General features: G+C 55.2%; 10 protein-coding genes and 1 non-coding gene across 11 annotated transcripts; 8 read left to right on the top strand and 3 right to left on the bottom strand.

Moving 5' to 3' along the window:
• The first annotated feature begins 86 nt into the window (after positions 1-86).
• On the top strand, positions 87-581 carry SCHCODRAFT_02216358 (uncharacterized protein). The gene is made up of 3 exons (XM_050342093.1): positions 87-122; positions 176-336; positions 395-581. Exons 2-3 carry the CDS (start codon positions 179-181, stop codon positions 450-452), a joined length of 216 nt encoding a protein of 71 aa, XP_050200961.1. The 5' UTR covers positions 87-122; positions 176-178; the 3' UTR covers positions 453-581.
• SCHCODRAFT_02726723 (uncharacterized protein) lies at positions 510-1,912 on the top strand (the record flags this gene model as incomplete). The annotated part of the gene is made up of 2 exons (XM_003033130.3): positions 510-723; positions 919-1,912. Exons 1-2 carry the CDS (start codon positions 710-712, stop codon positions 1,910-1,912), a joined length of 1,008 nt encoding a protein of 335 aa, XP_003033176.2. The 5' UTR covers positions 510-709.
• Positions 1,913-3,006: 1,094 nt separating this feature from the next.
• SCHCODRAFT_02216347 (uncharacterized protein) lies at positions 3,007-3,498 on the top strand. The gene has a single exon (XM_003033129.3). The coding sequence runs from the start codon at positions 3,165-3,167 to the stop codon at positions 3,483-3,485; it is 321 nt and encodes a 106-aa protein (XP_003033175.1). The 5' UTR covers positions 3,007-3,164; the 3' UTR covers positions 3,486-3,498.
• A 233-nt stretch (positions 3,499-3,731) lies between these two features.
• Positions 3,732-6,083, top strand: SCHCODRAFT_02571597 (uncharacterized protein). Its single transcript, XM_050343844.1, has 2 exons — positions 3,732-4,410; positions 5,442-6,083. The coding sequence occupies exons 1-2, from the start codon at positions 4,100-4,102 to the stop codon at positions 5,884-5,886; spliced, it is 756 nt and encodes a 251-aa protein (XP_050200960.1). The 5' UTR covers positions 3,732-4,099; the 3' UTR covers positions 5,887-6,083.
• A 57-nt stretch (positions 6,084-6,140) lies between these two features.
• SCHCODRAFT_t61 lies at positions 6,141-6,214 on the bottom strand. The gene has a single exon. It is a non-coding gene; the product is annotated as a tRNA-Val (tRNA).
• Positions 6,215-6,461: 247 nt separating this feature from the next.
• SCHCODRAFT_02617808 (uncharacterized protein) lies at positions 6,462-6,994 on the top strand. Its single transcript, XM_003033127.2, has 2 exons — positions 6,462-6,690; positions 6,743-6,994. The coding sequence occupies exons 1-2, from the start codon at positions 6,508-6,510 to the stop codon at positions 6,914-6,916; spliced, it is 357 nt and encodes a 118-aa protein (XP_003033173.1). The 5' UTR covers positions 6,462-6,507; the 3' UTR covers positions 6,917-6,994.
• Positions 6,995-7,384: 390 nt separating this feature from the next.
• SCHCODRAFT_02617806 (uncharacterized protein) lies at positions 7,385-9,327 on the bottom strand. Its single transcript, XM_003032505.2, has 9 exons — positions 9,275-9,327; positions 8,866-9,216; positions 8,686-8,817; positions 8,531-8,639; positions 8,291-8,484; positions 8,099-8,237; positions 7,871-8,050; positions 7,650-7,819; positions 7,385-7,599 (listed from the first exon to the last, which is right to left on the bottom strand). Exons 2-9 carry the CDS (start codon positions 8,982-8,984, stop codon positions 7,458-7,460), a joined length of 1,185 nt encoding a protein of 394 aa, XP_003032551.1. The 5' UTR covers positions 8,985-9,216; positions 9,275-9,327; the 3' UTR covers positions 7,385-7,457.
• Positions 9,328-10,652: 1,325 nt separating this feature from the next.
• On the top strand, positions 10,653-11,966 carry SCHCODRAFT_02496704 (uncharacterized protein; the record flags this gene model as incomplete). The annotated part of the gene is made up of 4 exons (XM_003033126.2): positions 10,653-11,144; positions 11,197-11,429; positions 11,476-11,716; positions 11,769-11,966. 4 exons carry the CDS (start codon positions 10,653-10,655, stop codon positions 11,964-11,966), a joined length of 1,164 nt encoding a protein of 387 aa, XP_003033172.2.
• A 372-nt stretch (positions 11,967-12,338) lies between these two features.
• On the top strand, positions 12,339-13,659 carry SCHCODRAFT_02495166 (uncharacterized protein; the record flags this gene model as incomplete). The annotated part of the gene is made up of 4 exons (XM_050343013.1): positions 12,339-12,489; positions 12,598-12,704; positions 12,752-12,988; positions 13,045-13,659. 4 exons carry the CDS (start codon positions 12,339-12,341, stop codon positions 13,657-13,659), a joined length of 1,110 nt encoding a protein of 369 aa, XP_050200959.1.
• Positions 13,660-14,813: 1,154 nt separating this feature from the next.
• On the top strand, positions 14,814-17,371 carry SCHCODRAFT_01198647 (ribosomal protein S5 domain 2-like protein; the record flags this gene model as incomplete). Its single annotated transcript, XM_050341222.1, has 11 exons — positions 14,814-14,879; positions 14,933-14,979; positions 15,057-15,495; positions 15,547-15,657; positions 15,688-15,810; positions 15,898-15,954; positions 16,014-16,231; positions 16,364-16,522; positions 16,600-16,771; positions 16,808-16,938; positions 17,005-17,371. 11 exons carry the CDS (start codon positions 14,814-14,816, stop codon positions 17,369-17,371), a joined length of 1,890 nt encoding a protein of 629 aa, XP_050200958.1.
• On the bottom strand, positions 17,266-18,045 carry SCHCODRAFT_02617800 (uncharacterized protein). The gene is made up of 2 exons (XM_050344835.1): positions 17,392-18,045; positions 17,266-17,334 (listed from the first exon to the last, which is right to left on the bottom strand). The coding sequence occupies exon 1, from the start codon at positions 17,729-17,731 to the stop codon at positions 17,498-17,500; it is 234 nt and encodes a 77-aa protein (XP_050200957.1). The 5' UTR covers positions 17,732-18,045; the 3' UTR covers positions 17,266-17,334; positions 17,392-17,497.
• Between the last annotated feature and the right edge of the window lie 668 nt (positions 18,046-18,713).

Here is an 18,713-nt window from a genome sequence, read left to right as displayed (position 1 = left end):
GTGTGATGAAGTGATCCCCCAATTCACAACGTCTGATTCGAAAAGCGATCCCTGCAATTCGGCATCCGCCGATGTCGTTTGTTCCCGACGTCCATGGTGCGGCCTCATTTGTCGTCTTCGAAGCATGCGGCCCTCCTCTTCCTCCTTGTCTGCCTAACTCACTTCACCCTTCCAGCCAATGATACCCTTGCACTGCTTACACTGCTCTTGCCCCTACGCCTCCCCCTCCCACGCCTCATTCCCTCTGACATTGCCGCTCACAAGGGTCGGTGGCGTAGCTCCTCGGTTCGATCCTGGGCCAACTCATAGAAACCACTACGCAACTCTCTCATTGAAGTGGTTATTTTCCCCCTCTTCATCGGGGAAGCGATTCTGTCTCACCATCATGAAATAGCACTAGTGCGGTGGAAGACGCGAAGTCGCTAGCAACGTGCCGAGCTGCCCTCCGTTGACCACAGATCGCTCCTAACGGTTGCAAGGGCCTGCTTCTGATTCGCCATCAACGCGACCTCGCCCAACTAACCGCCGTCCTTCACAATGACTTTCTCGAAGCCTGCGTGCAAGCTGCAGCCGGTCATCTGCTTTCAATAAGTCAAGGCGCCGCTAGAAGTCGCTCCCGCCCTTCAATGACTTCCTGATGAAGAACATGACTATCAAGGATCAGAACGATGCGTGAGCCGCCTGTTCTGCCACTACTTGGATCTGTACGATGCGGACAATCAGGTACGCGAAAGCGTTATCTTTGACTGCGCGTCTTCCCTTTCCTCGCTGACTCTCTTCCTTTCCGGTGCCTCCGGTTGTATCTTCCCTTCCCACGTTCGTCTCCGCTTCTCCTTCTCCTCCATCTCTTTGCCTCGGGCTCTCCCTTTCCTCACGAACCTCCGCTTCGGTCTTCCATTGCTGACACCATTGCCACAGAGCCACGCCCAACGAGCTCCGCAAAAAACAATTGTGTCGCAATACAACGGCACCTCAAACACGGGCGCTCGTGGAGTATATAAGGGGACGCCTCCTGCCTTGCTCTAAGCCCAGATTAGCTTTGCCACACGACAATACCCACCGATTGACAAGGGCCTCGGCGCCCTCTCCCATGCCCGCTTGTAACCCCATGACGATAGACCTCGATCCGTTCATCAACTTGGACTCCAGTACGTCCAGCGCAGACAGAAAGTCTCCGCTACCCTTGCTGCCTTCCCAGCAATTGTCTCCAGACCAATCTCCGTTTCTGGCGGACTCTCCCTCTGCGTCCTTGATGATTGAAAAACCTGCTACCCCTCCGAAACAACTGCTGGTTTCATCTTCTACAACCAATTCCGATGCTCCTTGGCAAGGGGCGGACTCAACAGACCATCCAACCCAGTCTGCAACGCTCGGGTCATTTGTTCTAGTGCAGGCCACCTCCGAGACGTCGCCTGCGCCGCCCTCATTACAGCAGTCTTCCTCGTCTACTCAGGAGTTTTCTACGAATGAGGGGATGACAGGCGGTATCATGCTTGGCTACGCGGGGGGAAATGGCAGGTCCTCCTCGCCTGGGGATTATAGTCTCCAAGATGGCGATAGCCGCGCTCCTTCCTCATTAGATGATTCTACTCACGCTGTGTCTGTGGTTGAGAGCGACAGCGGCGGTGATCATCAAGCTGACACATTCAGCCAGTGTTCGACCCGAGTGTCCGACCAACACGATCGCGACAATGGCGATAATCATGGGTTGGTGTCTAATTCGGAGTCAGTGGGTCCTCTTGTGCCCACGCCGGGTTTGGCTCCCACGGGACCAGAAAACGCTTCATCCCCTAGTTCGCTACTCTCAGCGCTCCGAGAAGGTTCGACCAGTCAAAAACAGGATCCAGACGTGCTCGCTATCTCAAGATCATCATCATACGGGTGGGTGGAAGCCATCGAGCAATCGGGTTAATACCTCAATCACCTCACGCTCAAATTTTGCGCGCTGAAACCGAGAACGCGAGGAACTGTTCGAGTTAAGCACCGAAGACTAATTTGGATCGTGCTTGCAATTGGACCCTTCAGTTTTTTATACGATGTTCCGTTTTGTCATTGTTCTTTTCCTAACCTTTGATTTGCTTCGCTTCGCTATAAGTCCTTGTTCTGTAACAACAGGTCCTGTACAAGTCATCTACATGTCTTGTACCCTATATAGAAATGGCATCCGATTCCCTGTCCATGTCCACAAAGTGGTCGAATGACGAGCGAATCGAACCTTAAGCTGCCTCAATAAGGAAGAGCAGGCCTCGGCATCTGCCAATTCCTTCTGTTCCCGACATCCATGGATGATAGCGCGGCCTCTCTGGAGTGAGGTTGCGAGCAGTGCACACGAGTGAGTGCATCGACTTCCGCGCCCCAAAGTCATGCTAACAACTAAAAATGGTTGTTCCGCCGTGGTACTCATAAAGGTTATATATGTAGCTGCACCCTCGCATCGACAAGGTACTCTCCGACCCCACAAAAATCCTGCCTGCAAGTTGTAACGATTGAGTGGAGGTGCCGGTCTTGATAGCGTTGAAGCTGTCGCAGAAGATTGGTTCCCCGAGGAGCCCGCTCTCCAATGGCCTTCTTCGCAAGCACGCGAGCAAGGGCCATCTAAGGTCAGGTCAGCACGAGCGTCCGTATACTGATGACAATACAATTGCACGCCGCGGTCAGTGAGGTACGCCCAGTAGGTGACCTCGACTGCGCTTCTTCTTATTTTTCCTCGCCGACTTGCTTCTTCTTGAGATTCCCCTTCGTATCTTCTCCGCTTCTCGTTCTTCCTGATCCCTCCTTGTCCGTCGACGGCATCATTCGCAATTCTCATAATTCTCATCGCCACTGCCTCTGTCTTTGAATCACACATCGTCTCTGATCGTCAACGTCTCCCAGAGTTGCGTCCAATAAGCGCCTCAAATCTAGCACTGGCACCAATATAACATCGGCGTCTCAACACCGCCAATAACGCTGCAAACTCATATTGGCAACCTCGACGTTCGAAAGACCCGCTCAAAGGGCATCCTCTCGAGCTCGGCACTGACTTGCGCTATTGACCATTGCATAATTTCCCGCCGCCTTATAAGGCACGGCTCATCGACCACGACCTTCGAGCCCGCCAACCGTCATCCAATACCCTCGATCACCGTCCCTCGCCTCCCTACCTGATCATCAACCCTACACCAATGCTTTCCGTGCCGAAGCAGCGCGATCTATCACGTTCGCCACCGCCGTGCGCGCCTCAAAAGAACAAGGATGCAGCTGGATCCCTTCAGGAGGCGCCTCCACAACGCGATCAACATGATGCTCTCTTGCTTAGGTCCTTGCAGCTTCTGCTTCCCTACCACGAAGAACGGAAGGGTGATTCTAGTGAGATTCGCAAAGTCTTCGCGCAGCTTCGTGCCGACCTCTGCGAGCGTGTCCGATGGGTTGCCAATGTCGAGCTCACGACCGCCGTCGGATACGACGTCGATGGTCATACAGTTTGTCGAAGGGATCTCTGGTAGAGCTCGGTTTGAGTCTTCGCGCAGATTATTGACCTGAAAGGCTGTCGTGGGTAGCGGACCGGTGCTGGGTACAGAGGTGACTGGAGCGCGACGGAGCTTGCCTCTTGGTGTAGTCTCAAGTTTCAAAAAGTACAACTTAAACATCCTTCTCCATCTGTGAACAATACAAAAGAAATGACTGTCGCCTGATTCGAAAGAAGTCACCTCGCAATGCACGGCATCAGCCGAAGCTTCCTTGACCTGAACGCCCATGTACCTCACCGCTGCTTCGCCTTCTGTAACCTATGCTGACACATGAAGGCCTTGCCTTCCGATTCTCGCGGTCTATCTCGAAGGTCCGTTCTTTGCAGTATGTTGGGAACGGATGACCTTCGTCCATAATTGATGCGTCGTACACTTTCGCTGCTTCTTCTGATACAGTCACCTGCGATTGATCGCGCCTTTGAACGAAAGGCAAGTGCTATAACGTCGAAAGGATCCACTCATGGCCCAACGCGCACATCTGTGTGGCACAAAGTCGAGCCTTCGCTGCGTATAAAAGCTGCTGCTCTTGTCCGCTAGCGCCGCCGGTAGCCACCTCGACTTTCTGCTCTTCCAGTTACGCCGCATTGACCATGTCTGCTCCAGGCCTTGCGGTGGTTCTATCTGGTGATGGGAGCAGCTCGGATGACGGCTGCCGCATCGCCTGCCCTCAATCGTTGCCACTTTCCCGCTTGGTCAACCCCACGCACTGGCATGAAGGTCTCGTCCCCGACTTTGCGATGCCCGCGATACCTCGTCTGCTCCGATCGACCACACGGACAGACCAGTGGCTCACGCAGGCAGCGTCAACGAATAACGAGCGCGCCACCAGCACGGTGACCGGCGCCACACCCCCGGCCGATGTTGCAAATAATGCCACCATCATCATTGAGGTGATTCCCGCGTTTCAAGGACTAGTCGTTTATCGGGAGAGCATGAGGCCTTCCGAAGCTCCTCTGCCTTTTCAAGAACAAGGCCAGCTTTATGCTCAAGCGCTTGCTCGGCTCTTCTCCCTCATCGGAAGATCCTGCCGATGTCCCCGGACAATGGACCTCCCCCCAGTGCATAATTACGCCGCTGATATCAATGAGTGGTCTAGCCACCCTTCCTTTCCACGCTCAGCCGGCGCTGACAGCATGTACTCGTCGTTTTGGTATCAACGTCCCGATACCACGAACCATTCCCATGCCCGTGGGTGTCGAGCAGTCTCCAACAATGACCACGCTTTGTCAGAGGACAACACCGGTGCCGAGATACAGCAAGAAGATGTTTGCGTGCAGGCGCTTTTACGAGCTTACATTGAGGCCACATATGCCTTTTATTGTGATGCCGTGTAGGTCGCGCCTGCATGGCAGTCACGATAAATACGGTCAATTTCGTGTATGAAAATGCAGTCCACTCGTATAATACGGGATTCGTGAGAATAGATGGCTGCGTCTAGTCCATAAAATCATTCAGGTTGTCACAAGCTCATAGTAAGTACTCGAACCGTGACATGTCGAGTCGGCGCATTTCGGCATCAGCCGGGACAAACTTGATCTCGACCGTCATGTCAAGCCCAGGTCCTTCGGGTTCAGTTGGCTGCACTGCCTCCCACTTCGTGTAGCGAGTCCCTAGTCTCTAGACACAGCTGTATGGGATCTTGTGTGCCACGGCTCAAGACGTACGGATTTGGGAAGAAAGGACTCGCCGCTTTGGGCAGGAAAGACGGTGTTGTCGCCAGTCTAGTCGACAAGTGCCTTGACGTATCTCACTCATCCTTAGAACAGAACAATGGATCCCACGCGCCGCAATGCCTTTTGCGCAGATATAAGGCCTCCCCCCGCTGGCAAACTCCTCATTCTTTCACAAGTTCCAGCCTACCTTCACTGACTCCCTTCGTTCCGCATCTCCCACTCCCGTCGAGCAGTTAAACATGTCGATACGTCCCTCTAGTCCTTCCAATGTGGGTCGGGAGCAGCACACTCTCACCATCCTGCATGCGCCACGATTGCGCGTGAAGGACCTTCCCGACGACGACGAGCCGGACCCGAACGATCTCGAGCAAGCGACGATCGAGGATCAGATGAACGTTGACATGGAGCAAGATGCGTCAGTTGGGGACATCCACGACGCCATGGACGAGGACGGACCTTCGTGCTCGAGGAGCGGCACAAATGCGTCCGATCCAAGGGGTACTGCAGGTCGCTCGAGTAGCGCCTCCGGCGGCAAGAGTGCCGCTAACATGCAGGCAGCGCCTCCGCGCCGCATGTCTGGGACCGTGCTGGGCAGCCCTGCTCCATCGATCATGTCGAAGCTTGACCTCGAGTGCCCATTTTCGTCACCCGCTGCTCCTATGTCGACCGGCCTTTTTGACGGCACGTCCAAGGAGAAGGACTAGACGAAGTCAACCTTGGAGCACGCATTACACCGTGCCTTTGAGGCGTAGGGTGATTCATGACGGACTATCAGATTGTTGGGACTGGTGCGCATTGTATCTGGCGACTCTTGCGACTGTTTTGGACATCGATATGTATGAGTTCTTTGTGTGACATCTACGTGCTCGCCCCAAGTCGCGCTATGAGATTTGCAGTTCAGTTCCTTTCGAGTCTGAAGCTCGGCAGCAAAGAATGCTGTCGTATCACGACAAAACGATGAGTCGGCCCAGGATCGAACTGAGGACCTTCTGTGTGTTAGACAGATGCGATAACCAACTACGCCACCGACCCATGTTTCCCGCTCTATTTCTGTGCATTGCATCCCTTCAGCGGCCAAAAAAGAGCGCAATTCGCATCGCTCATGCACAATACAAAGTTTTATGCTTCTCTCACATCCTACCTGACAGAGCTTCACCGCTGAGGCTGTGGAATCACGACCCAGAGCTTTGTGGGTGCACCCTCGGCATGTGCCGACCAGCGACACGTGCACCGAATCATTTAATTCTGGTTCCGCTCTGGGCGCTTCCCTTCCCCGTCGCTCTCACCACGGTGCTCTCCGTCGACACTCACAGGCCGAATAAATCATGCCTTCAAATGGTCCGTCTCGCCGCAGCGCAAGGCTGAAGGGGCAACCTGCCCCTCCGCCTCCGTCGCCACCACTGGCAGCCCCGCCCAAGAAACGCGTCAAACGACGCCACATTCGCAGTAGCGAAGACGTTGAGCAAGGAGGGATTTTGCGGAACATGCCGCTGGATATTATATACGAGGTTTTTGCATAACCTTGCTTGCGTCGGAATACATCAACTCAGCTTGAACCAGGTTATCTCGCATCTACGGCATCGCAAAAAAGTGGAGAGTACGGCCAAGCATGGCCAAACTCAACCATGGCAGCCAATCGCTACCAACGGTATAATTCGCAGCCAAACTGGTAGCCTCACTGGCCATGCATGGTCAGCGACTCCCCGTCGCGCCAATCGCTGTATAGTGCTATAGTTTTGACGAGAGTCAATACTATGTAGAAATCTGAGGCACCGTTGGTCAATTCAGTATGTTGTGGCTGCTACTTCTCGTACCGCTGTTCGGCCTTGATGGCCTGATCGATGGCAGACTGAAAGATGACTACTAGTGATACGACACCATTCCTTAGGTGTCAGGCCGACTTGATTTCTCCCTTTGCGCTTTCCCCACGTACAGTACAAGTCCTCGGTCGTGACCAGGCGTTGCCGACTTCGCCTGGTCTGACCATCAGCCCCGAGGTAATTATGTATGGTCAGCTGGTCCCTAAATGGATGGTTGATACCATGCTTCTGCAGGCAACTCGCGGGCGGTCAGTCGCTACCGAATCTGCCTTCACCGACAATTAAGATCTAACAAAATTGACGATGGCCGATCACCGGTCGTATGGTCGTCCTTGCTAGCCAACGCACTTTCATAGCCAGTCAGAGCTCACACGTCAGGTTAGGGACAAGCAAATGCAATTTGAGCCAGTCATACGTAGAGCGGAGCTACGGATTCATTGGGATAGCATTGATATCTAACTACCCGACGCGCTCGATGAGCTTCGTGCCATCCTAGCCTCCTCTGCGTCGGCGAGCTTCTTCGCGCGTTGTGCCCCAAGCTCGCTCCACGCCTGCCCAACCTCGATTGCCGTGTCCGTATCGGTCGGGAACGCCTGCCTGCGCAAAGCGTTAGCAACAAAATACGGGAGGGAGATACAAAGACTTACTGGGAAAACCATAGCAGCGTCGCGTCCGCTTCACCCTGTGCAAGGCGCCCGAGCGGCGTGTTTGTGTCGTTGTTCTCAAAGTAGTCCACAATGAAATTATAGAATTCGGGGTAGTTGACGCCTTGGTAAGTGTCGGACCAGGTTTTCGCGTCGGTGAGATTGAAGTGCAGCTGCTCAAGCCGTCAGCATTCACATGAAGAAAAGCGAGGGACAGAACTGACCAGAACCGCAGAGTACGCGATTGATCGCGGCGTCGCCTTATTATCCATCTTGAGGAGCTTCGAAATGTTCTGCTTAGTTGTATGCTCGATCTTTGCACGCTTGGCATTTGGCTCGTCGTCGCCAGAGTTGTCATCGACATCATCCGTCGAGAGATCAGCTATGAAAATCGCGCAGAACGTCTGAAAATATATGAGCGCACGCACAACGCGCTAAGATACGAGGCATACCTTGACGAGTAAAGACCCACGTAGGAAGCCCTTCTCGAGGTCCTCCGGGTCGCCTCGATTCTTACCGTATAGGCACGAAAACCAGAAACCACCACGCTTGCGATGTGTAGGGTCCCCTGCACGTATAAGTGCACGAACACTGGATCATGGAGAAAGTCAGTATAGGAAGCGACGAGGCAAAGGAGTACGCACTCAGGTTCGGACCACTTCGTCTTGATAGAGACGACATAAGCGCCGACATCGTTGTGACCGATACCGCGATTCTCGCGGTTGTTCCCGCGCAAAAGCGGGCGGACGTTGTACGGCGCTTCATTCAGCCAGGACGCAAGGCAGCGCCGGACCCTGCCGTTGTCCTCAGAGCGCGCGACACCACTGACGTTCCAGACCTGCAACAGATGAGAAGAGGAGGAAAGCACAAAAGGTCTTGCGTACACTGGCCCAAAAAACCGTCATGTCGGCCTCGGGGTCGATCATGACAGAGCGGAGGTGCTCTCCAAGCAGCGTGTACATGATGCGGTAGCTGTCCCGGTTGCGGTCCGCCCTAAGGTATATCAGTGGGGTGAAAGTTCCGAGTCTATGCGACGTACCGACGCTGGTCAGAAGGATCCTTTGTGAGATCCCCAAACTCATCCCGACGGTCCATCTCATCCTGAAGGTCGGAGGCGCTGACAAAAGCACTGACGACCTTCCTTAATCCTCGCGCGGCGGTCGTGAACGCACTGGCACTATATTGAGTAAGTGGGCGCGGCTGATAAGTAAGTACGCACGTGAGGGTAGCATCCTTCTTGCGCTGTATCTTGTCTAGTTTCTCTTGGAGCGCATCGCGCTGCCGCTTCAGGCGCGCGTTAGCTGCAACTTGAGCCTGATCCTGATTCTCCTCAGTCATATCAGAGAGACGAAAGGCACGACGTGGCAAAGGGGAGGATAGGTTGGCGGTCCCGCTTCAAAAACCCGTCCTTATAATACAAAATTTCGAGCTCCGCCCGGAGCACTCGGACTTGCGCAGCAATGGCGAGCTGGGCAGCAACCAGGGAGCCGCGAGGCGTAGCACAGCAAAAAGGTGCGCATTTCAATTCCGTGCAGGGTTGGCGACCGGGCCTTCATTGCTCAGATTACCACTTGTTGAGGGAAGAGGGCATCAATGAACGGTAAGACCTAGCAGGCGCGAGTACTGACCTTGAGCATGCATTAGTTGTAGCACATGCAACTGGTTGGTGAATGAACGTGGTGGATGCGAGAAGTACGATGTGGTGATCAAACAAGCACAATCAAACATGTGACTGACACGGTCACGCCCGCCCGCCGCCCGCTCCGTCCCTTGACAAGAACCACTGTTGACCGAAAAGTATATATACGCCATCTCCTTCGAGCTTGAGTTCCCCGCTGCCTGATTAGGAGCATATCGCGCCTCAGCTATTCAGGCCCCTTAGCATTGGGCCTCCCGCGCTTGGAAATCCTTCTTTCAACGCGACGTTCATCGTGTGCAACGGGAGATCGACCGGGCGTCACCTCCATGGCCCCTATACGTCCTTCGCGGTCTGTGCATAAACGGCTCACACGCGCACTATATGCTTTCTGCATAGTCCTTGGAATCTTTGTCTATATCACACTTCTCGACGACGCCAGGCCATCGCCCAACAAGTATCTCGCATTGCAGCTTTCCATGCCTCGCCAGGCGTACTCCTGTGTGGAAGGCTGCACTAGCAAGATATCCAGTAGCCGAGGTCTCACACTCCATCGGAGGAGCTGCACTCTTCATCAAGCTGAAGCTGCTCGACAGCAGTCGCGGCGCGCAACGCGCGTTCAAGCTGAGCAAGCAGTGATCAATGACAGGCGGAGGCAGCGACTTGCACAAGTAAGTCATTCTTTACATACCTTGTTCTCAATCCTGACATAGTTGCAGCCCGAGCCTTCAGCAGAGATCAGCGCTTCCTCCCTCGGCACCAGTCCAATCGATAGCGCCACGCAGATAGGCCCAGACCGAGATGTCGCGATGGAGGACCCCATCTCTCCTCCCCCTCTACCCCGCAATGACCATGCTGCGCCTGCGCCGCACGTAACCGCCACTGGACGTCCCTCAAGGTCTCATCGTGTGCCGGCACAGTATCGCGATAGACTTCCCGAAGCCACCACGGCTGTTACGGACGAGCCTCGCAGACTTCCGCGTGTACGCCTCATCGTCAGAGACGTGCTCCTATCTGCCCTCAACTCGTTCAACCTATTCCGACAATACTGGCATCGCCCATCGTACGACGCCGACCAGTTCCTCACCGCTGACGACCTCACCCCAAAGCCCATCCCCACCCACGTCCCTATTGATCATACCGCCTCATCTGGACAGTCCGCACCTTGGCCCTTCAAGTCGCTGACTGTCTACCGTCTAATGAAGTGGCTCAATAATGGACAGACCGTGAAGAGCGAAGCCGAGGCGACGTCTCTCGTTCGCAACGTCATACTCACCGACGACTTTGTGCGCGAGGACTTGATCGGCTTCGATGCTCACGTCGAAAATGCGAGAGCTGATCGTGCAGTGCGGGAGGCGGATGCCGATAGCATGCCGTGGCTCAAGAGCTTCAAGACGGACTCGGTCACTATCGAGGTTCCGTCAGGAATTGCAAGCGAAAAACCCTCCCAATATATCATTCCCGGTCTCGTACACACCAACCTCACCTCACTCATCAAGGCAGCTTTCCAGGACGACCTCGCTCATCTACTCCATTACTCCCCTTTCGAGCTGCACCACGAAGTGCAGAGCAAAGATGGGACAGACCTTCACCAACGAGTCCACGGCGAGATCTACACCTCGCCTGCATTCTTAGAAGCGCACGATGAAGTACGCCTGCGCTCTCTCCCTCCACCCGACAACCCAGACTGCAAGCTCGAGCGCACTGTCGCAGCGGTCATGTTCGCATCAGATGCTGCTCACCTGACGAACTTCGGCACCGCCAAGGTGTGGCCAATCTACATGATGCTCGGCAACCTGTCGAAGTACATACGTGCCATTCCCAACTCGGACGCCCTGCACCACCTGGCCTATGTCCCTTCGGTCAGTCGCGTCTCCCAATGTCCTGGTACCTGACATTCACACGAGTCCCCAGCTGCCGCCTGATTTCAACTCGTTCGCTGCTGAAAATCATGCGAAGTGGGCGACGCAGCACAAGGACATCACTACGCACTGCCGCCGCGAGCTCATGCATGCCGTCTGGAAGTTCCTACTCGATGAAGAGTTTCTACAAGCATACAAGTACGGTGTCGTTGTTCGCTGCGTCGATGGCGTCGAGCGCCGTATCTATCCCCGCATCTTCACTTACTCGGCGGATTACCCAGAAAAGTGAGCTCTATTGTCTCCCCTCGTACGACATCTTACTGTCTTTCAGGGTGTTGCTTGGCACGATCCGCGATGGTGGTCTCTGCCCTTGCCCTCGCTGCCTTGTCGAGAAATCACAACTCGACCGTCTGGGCACTCCTCAAGATACCACTACCCGTACGGAGCGTGTTCGCGCCTATCTATCTCGGAAAGTACAACAGGCACGCAGCTGGATTTACAAACGGGGGAAGCCTATAGGTGGGACTCATGTAGATGATCTCTTGAAGGAGTCATCCTCGGTGCCGACCGTCGTATGTTTTGGTGTATCCAATCATTGGTCTTTGCACTGACCTACTCTAACAGAACGCATTTGTGCATCGCCTAGGCGCAGACCATAATTTCGAGCCCGCCAAGATGCTCGTCGTTGACCTGTTACACGAAGTTGAATTGGGGGTGTGGAAGGCGACACTCACTCACCTCATACGAATTCTATGGGCCGCTGATCCAAGAGGTGGTCTCGTCGATGAATTCAACGAGCGGTGCGTATGCCTTGGGATATGAACGCAATGTAGGGACTAAGCATGCTGTCTAGCTTCCGCCTCATAGACACGTTTGGTCGCGGGACGATACGTGGTTTCTGCGGCAAAGACAACGTCTCGGAAATGAAGAAGCTCGCAGCAAGGGACTTTGAGGATATCCTCCAGGTGAGTTGCATATCTTCGCGCTCTTCAAGCGCTTCTTAACTTCGACACTGAGCACATCTGGTAGTGCTGTATCGCCGCTTTCGAGGGCCTTCTTCCAGATCCGCACGATGGCGAAATTCTCACGCTACTCTATCGAACGGCTGAATGGCACGGCTACGCGAAGCTACGCATGCACACCGACCAGACTCTGGACTTCTTGGATGTACTCACCAAAGATTATGGCAGGGTTATGCGGCGCTTTAGGGATCAAACGTGCCCCGCGTTCAATACCGTCGAACTACCACGTGAAGTTGATGCGCGCGTACGGCGTGAAGCCAGGAAGACAGCTACATCGTCGGGCGCAACTACAGTTCCCGTTCCCATTCCCGACGCGTCTGCGGGTGCTGGTCCCATCGCAGAGCCGGCTATCATTCCTGAGCTGCTTCTTCGCACCCAGCCGTTGGTCGCTACACCACCAATAGCCGCACCAAAGCCTGCCAAAGGGAAAGCCCGGCCGCGCACCCTCAACCTGAATACATACAAATTCCATTCCCTCGGTGACTACGTTCAGACGATACGCCGCTTTGGGACCACCGACTCGTACTCAACACAACTGGTACGCACCCCTGGCCGCTTCGCCTTCTCTATTCTAACAACACCCAGGGCGAAACAGCCCACTGCGCCGTGAAGAGGTACTACTCCACCACGAACAAGCGCGACGCCATCAAGCAGATTGCGAAGAAGCGCGCTCGGTCGACGGTTTTCCGCGAGGAAAAGAAGGAGATGGGGGAGCTGGCAAAGGCCACATACGACCACCATCATGTCATTGCCAGTACTCGTAACCACCCTATCGACATATTCCGATTTGTAGAGGAGAATCAGGATGATCCTGCTTGTACTGTCAGTCCATCTCAACGTGCCGCTGCTTCGTGACTAACCCGCCTCGCATCCCTCAGAGGGACTTCATCCCAAAGCTGCAAGATCATCTTTTGGGTCGGCTTCTGGGGCGCACATTCGACGGCGATGACCACGACTTCACGCCCGATGAGCTCAACAGTATCCGACTTGTCAATTGGCGGATGTACGCCTCCCAGGTCCTCCGGGTCAACTACACGACCTACGATGTGAGGCGCAACTACGACACCACTAGCGCGACGCGCCGCACATTTGTCATGCTACGATCCCCGGAGGCTATTGAGGACACCTCCGCCCATCCATACTGGTATGCCCAAGTCCTGGGCGTGTTCCGTGCCGATGTCGCGCACATCGGACAGCACTCGCGAAGCGGGCCGAAGCCACGAGAAATGGAATTTCTCTGGGTGCGCTGGCTAGGTATAGTCCCAGACCATCAATACGGGCATATACACGCAAGACTGCCCAAGGTCGGCTACGTTCCATCTTCAGACGACTACGCCTTCGGCTTCCTCGACCCCGCACTTGTCCTCCGCGCATCTCATCTCGTACCTTCTTTTGTAGATGGAAGGACGAGTGAGCTACTACGTGAAGGCCCGTCATATGCTCGACGAGGGACAGATGTAGATGACTGGACGAGCTTCTACGTGAACATGTGAGCTCACTCTCACCTCACGATGTACTTCCCTGATGTATCCACAGCTTCGCTGACCGGGACATGCTCGTGCGACACTATGGTGGCGGTATCGGGCACCTCGGCACCTCAAGCACATTCAGGTATTCATCTATCGACGATAGCGGAATTCCCTATGAGGACACGGATGAAGTTCACCCACTGCCGAGCGCTGATGAGGACGAGGAGGATCTCGCCGACGATGACGAGGAGGCAGATGGGTCCGAAGAGGAGGATGAGGAGGATTCCGATGATGATATCGATTCTTTTGAATACCTGTAATGAACCAGTGGTTTCTCTGTTGTATAGCACATCATTGAGGAGCCTGGTGTAATGACCGATTTTTTGCTCTCGAGATTTGAACTTGAAGATGTAACGCATGTCACAAACGCGCATCGATTCTTTCGAGTCGATACGTTGCCTCCCACCTTGTTCACCTCCTCCGTTCATTGCTATTTGACTGTTGACCGCGCGCAGCACAGCAAGGTATGTTCTCTGAAATTACACTTCTGCTTTGTATGGCTGTCAGAAGTCATTGGGTGCGCCCTACGATGGGGCTGTACTTCTTCTGCCAAGGGGCACGCGTTTGAGAGCTCCTTGCACTGGGCATTCGCAGCAGCGCCCCTTGCAGATGAAGTACAGACTCCTCCTCAGCGAGCACCGACAGATCTCTGAAAGCCATCCATCCGATCATATATCCGTTCGCTAATGAGAGATGTTAGGTACCCATTGGAGGTCGAACAGTTCAACCCCCTCCCCCCAGGATCTCCCTGCGCCATCCAGTAGCCACAAACTGGCTGTCTTGTCGTCCTTAGCAACATTTGGCAGCGAGGGACAGCTCACAACAGTGGAGCAGGCCTACAATAATTCAGCACCGACGTGCTCAGCGAGATCAAGGCCGGCAACTGCAATATGCGCACCTGGGCTCCCACATTGCGTCGCTTCGCCTCCTCTCCCCCTCATTCGCTCCGCTTGCACATCGGGTAATGAGCTGCGGTCCCTCCGGCCAGCAACCAGTTGCTCGCAAACTCAACGCTCAAGGCCTTTCCCCTCCTTTCCCCACCTCAACCTCCCGCCACCCCTCGTCTCCTTCCCATCCATCATGTCAACAGACGTGAGGAGAAGCGCATCCAAGAGATCATGAAGAACCACACAGAATCCATTTCCTACCCAATCAAGCTCGTTGTCACAAAGGGGGTCGAGAAGGTTTGGACTTTGTTCTTCGACGCTCGTCGATGATCGCTGACATATCATTGCAGGAGGTCCAGGGCGATGAGGAGAAGAAGAAGAAGGACAAGAAGAATAGGTCGAGAAGTCCAACACCGAGTACAAGGATGACGACCTCGAGTTCGTCCTCAAGAACCTTGACATTTTGGGCCTCAGCATCCAGCCCGCGCACATCTTCATTCGTAACATCACGGACGTGGACATGTCCCTCAACGAGAAGTCGGCCACCACCACCGTCGGCACGCTCACGCACATCCGCATGCAGGCGCTCCAGTTCGCCTTCAAGGACATCTCCTTTTGTTCGCGCGCCAAGGACGTCTCCCTCGGCCCCAGCGAGTTCTCCGGCCTCATAGGCATTACCCTACCACCGAAGGGCATCAACGTCGACCCGCGCGTGCGCATGATCCCCTCGAACCAGCAGGAAGCGCGCGAGGCGCACAAGGGCTTCCACATCATCGAGAACGTTGAGGTGCACGTCGATGAGGACGTCCAGATCGACGTCCGCGACTCGAATCACACCGTCCTCTTCAACGTCTTCAAGCCAGTCGTCATCATGCGCTTCCGCGACGCGCTCGAGCGCACGCTCGCCGCGCAGGTCCGCGGGCTGCTCATCTAGGCCGACGGTCTCGCGTTCGACATCTCGAAGCGCGCTGAGGTCTTCCGCAACGCGGGCCTGGGCACGGGCGGCGCGTACGCTGGCGCGGTGTGGAGCGAGACTGGGAGGATGCGCCGCGCGGAGTCGAGCGCGGCGATGCGCGTGACGGGCACGGACTTCATCATCGACTAGGAGAACGGGTCGCTCGCGGTGGGCGCGGAGCCGCAGATCCTGAGCGGGGACAAGCACGGGCCGCTTGCGAGCGAGCCGCTGAAGGACCGTCTGCGCGATGCGGCGGGCAAGGCGAAGGAGGAGGTGGAGGCGCGGGGCGATTGGCGCAGACAATGTTGGCTGATGTCTTTTCCTTTGCAATATCTGGAGAGCTGACGGCGTCTTGTTCAGTCAAGCTCCTTCATCCACAAGCTTGTTCGACTCACAAAGGATGAGCCTCCTAGAAACGTGCGTCCCTTCTTCCCTGCCTCTCGCCCCTCCCTACCCAACTTACGCCCCACCCCCAGGCTGCCCCACCCCCAGGCCGCCCCGGCCAAAAGCGCGACCCCAAGACCGCCCGCCCCATCCTCCGCCCCATCATCTGCAGCTGCAATGACCCCAACGCGTCCGCGCTCGCCAAGCTCCGCCCGCAAGCGCTCTCCGTCCGCCTTCAGCGCCTCATGGACGCGCACATCGCGAAGCGGCTGCGCCAGATCTGCGAGCTCGAGGCCCTGCCCGCGGACTTGTAGGCCTTGAGCGCGCTAGTGGTGGTGGCGCGGGGGATATGCGGAGGTGTTTGAATACGCTGCAGGTGAGTGGGAGCTGGTAGGGGGAGTGAGGAGGAAAACTAGTGAGTCGTGGCTAAAAGTTCATTAAGGGACGGGGACGCGCGCAACCCGCAGGAAATCACCCGGGAGGAATGCGCCGCCTTCTACAAGGGCTTGACGAACGGCTGGGAGGAGCACCTTGGCGTCAAGCACTTGTCCGTCAAAGGTCAGCTGGAGTTCGAGGTCATCGTCTCTATCATCCCCGAGCGGTAGGTGTGCTCTCCCTTCGCGCCGATGCGCGTCGTTCATCCGTCTTTCAGCTCACCTCCAAACGTTCTCTTCGAAGCCAAGAAAGAGCGCTACAGCATCAAGTCCTACGTTTAGGCGAGTGCGAGGGCCTCATCCCCGAGTATCTCGACTTCGTCAAGGGCATCGTCAATCCCGAGGACCTCTCGCTCACCATCTCTTGTGAGACCCCCCAGCCGAACAAAATCATCAAGGCCATCCGCAAGAACATCGTAACGTGCTAGGAGGTCTTTTCCGACATCACCAAGGACAAAAACGACTTCGCCAACTTCGGTGAGGCATTCGGCAACAACCTCAAGCTCGGTATCCATGAGGATGCCCAGGACCGCACCAAACTCGCCGAGTTCCTGCGCTGCTTCTCGAACAAGTCCCTCGATGAGTGAACCTCGCTCGAGAGTAGGTTCTTTCATGTTCTCGCCTCTCAATGCTCACTCGAACCTCACAGACTACACTGCCCGCGCATCGGAGGTCCAGTAGTCACTCTCCTACCCCACCGTCGAGTCCCTCACTGCCGTCCGCGACTCCCCCTTCCTCGAATTCCTCAAGAAGGGCTTTCGGGCTCCGTCAACGAGTACACCATCACTCAGCACGAGGAGCTTGAGGGGTGCAAGTTTGTCTCTGTGATCAAGAGTGGTCTCGAGCTCGAAGAGCCCGGGAACGAGAAGGAACGCAAGCCCGAGGCCGCTGATTTCAACGAGCTCTGCACCCTTGTCAGGAACGTGCCGCACAACCCATATAATGCCCGTCTTTACGCACGCTTCTCTCATGCAATAAGTGTGTCCCCCGGAACCTGCGCGAGTATAGTGCCCTAATCTGCGCCTTGCTGCCTTGGGCGCCGCCGTTGACAAGCACAGTCAATCGCGTAGTCAAGCAAGGACGGGGTCAGAGCACCTCCAGAACGCCAACGTCAGTGCGATTCTCTCGAGCCCGACTACGCACTAGCAATATTCGAGGGTCTCATCGGACTCGCCGGCCTCGCACAGGCGCCTCGCGCGCTCGGTGAATACCGAGCTCACCTTGGATAGCGCAGCATTGCGGGCTTGCGCGTCAGCGGAAAAGACTGGTGTATCCCTGGCGGGGCAATTCGCCTGATCCGGGTTTGCTTGTGCCAGGGCAGGTATGGATCGCTGAAGGACGAGGTCGTGGAGGAGCGGCGTATCTTCTGTAGGCATGTTTCTCGCTTGGTACAGCCAGCGCGGGCACGCATATAGCTACGTATTGTCGCCACACAGTTTGTTATATATATACTCTGGCCGCTTCTCGTGCACTCATCAGCCCTTCGGCTTGTAGTGTGGGCAGTGTCATATGTGAGCTTCGATGCTTATCGAAGACGAGGTTACAGTTTGTCGATTGGTAGTGTCACACTCAAGTTCCATTGCCGACAGCAGCCTTACCACTTCAGGTACATAGTAACTTGCGCTCAGATGCTACCTAAGCCCGCGACGTCTGGTTTTAATGACTATATCTTTTATGTGTAGGAGACTGGTCTACCTCTGAATGTGCGCATTTCTGCTCCACGGCCAGATTGACAGCGCATGAGCCGACACTCACCATTTTGAGACTGCTCAAGTTTGAGTCGACAATACTCAGCTCGTCGAAGCTACCGTTGCCCGATGACGACTTTCGCATTTTCGCACCAACCATGTGCTGCCATTATCACTTCGACCTGACCATGCGCTGCCACCCTCATCTCGATCAAAGTTACGCTTCCATGATGATTTAGATCTAGTCAGGTTTTACCGCACTCAGCCAAGCCATTCAAAATGGGAATGACTGATCGTAGCAGCCTGTTCATTCCAGCATTCCCACTTTTTTGCGATGACATCCTCGCGAACTGCTGAACCTGGCGCGAGCCTCCCGAGCGACGCGCGCACTTCTATTGAATAAATCCTATGCTCTTATCTGGAGACAGTCTCTCCAACGACTGCCTTATGTGGAACGCGTGCCCGAGGGCTATCTGGTGGAGTTCACCGACATGATGTTCGGGGAGAGGTGTTACGTGCGTGTCGCCATGTACCGTCGACGGTAATGTATTATATGACTGACGACTATGATTGACGCAGTTCTGCAATACGCGACGAGTCAAACCGCGGAACCGCATATCTCATGTCTGGCACCTAAAGCTTCGCTGTTGCACAAACTGTTTGCGGAAGC

This window comes from Schizophyllum commune, assembly GCF_000143185.2.
Source record: "Schizophyllum commune H4-8 unplaced genomic scaffold SCHCOscaffold_4, whole genome shotgun sequence".
Taxonomy (NCBI): Eukaryota; Fungi; Basidiomycota; class Agaricomycetes; order Agaricales; family Schizophyllaceae; genus Schizophyllum; species Schizophyllum commune.
The sequence above is the reverse complement of the archived record's forward strand: the minus strand, read 5'-3'. Positions and strand labels throughout refer to the sequence as shown.

Bases quoted from the DNA above. Each gene is read 5' to 3' on its own strand.
- SCHCODRAFT_02216358 (XM_050342093.1), top strand. From the start codon at position 179: ATGATACCCTTGCACTGCTTACACTGCTCTTGCCCCTACGCCTCCCCC. The intron at 337-394 runs GTGGTTATTTTC...ATCATGAAATAG, and splicing joins TACGCAACTCTCTCATTGAA to CACTAGTGCGGTGGAAGACG.
- SCHCODRAFT_02216347 (XM_003033129.3), top strand. From the start codon at position 3,165: ATGCTTTCCGTGCCGAAGCAGCGCGATCTATCACGTTCGCCACCGCCG.
- SCHCODRAFT_02571597 (XM_050343844.1), top strand. From the start codon at position 4,100: ATGTCTGCTCCAGGCCTTGCGGTGGTTCTATCTGGTGATGGGAGCAGC. The intron at 4,411-5,441 runs GTTTCAAGGACT...ACGTCCCTCTAG, and splicing joins ATCATTGAGGTGATTCCCGC to TCCTTCCAATGTGGGTCGGG.
- SCHCODRAFT_02617808 (XM_003033127.2), top strand. From the start codon at position 6,508: ATGCCTTCAAATGGTCCGTCTCGCCGCAGCGCAAGGCTGAAGGGGCAA. The intron at 6,691-6,742 runs GTTTTTGCATAA...AGCTTGAACCAG, and splicing joins CGCTGGATATTATATACGAG to GTTATCTCGCATCTACGGCA.
- SCHCODRAFT_02617806 (XM_003032505.2), bottom strand. From the start codon at position 8,984: ATGACTGAGGAGAATCAGGATCAGGCTCAAGTTGCAGCTAACGCGCGC. The intron at 8,485-8,530 runs GTACGCAAGACC...CATCTGTTGCAG, and splicing joins TGACGGTTTTTTGGGCCAGT to GTCTGGAACGTCAGTGGTGT. The intron at 8,238-8,290 runs GTGCGTACTCCT...TCCATGATCCAG, and splicing joins ACGAAGTGGTCCGAACCTGA to TGTTCGTGCACTTATACGTG.
- SCHCODRAFT_02617800 (XM_050344835.1), bottom strand. From the start codon at position 17,731: ATGCCTACAGAAGATACGCCGCTCCTCCACGACCTCGTCCTTCAGCGA.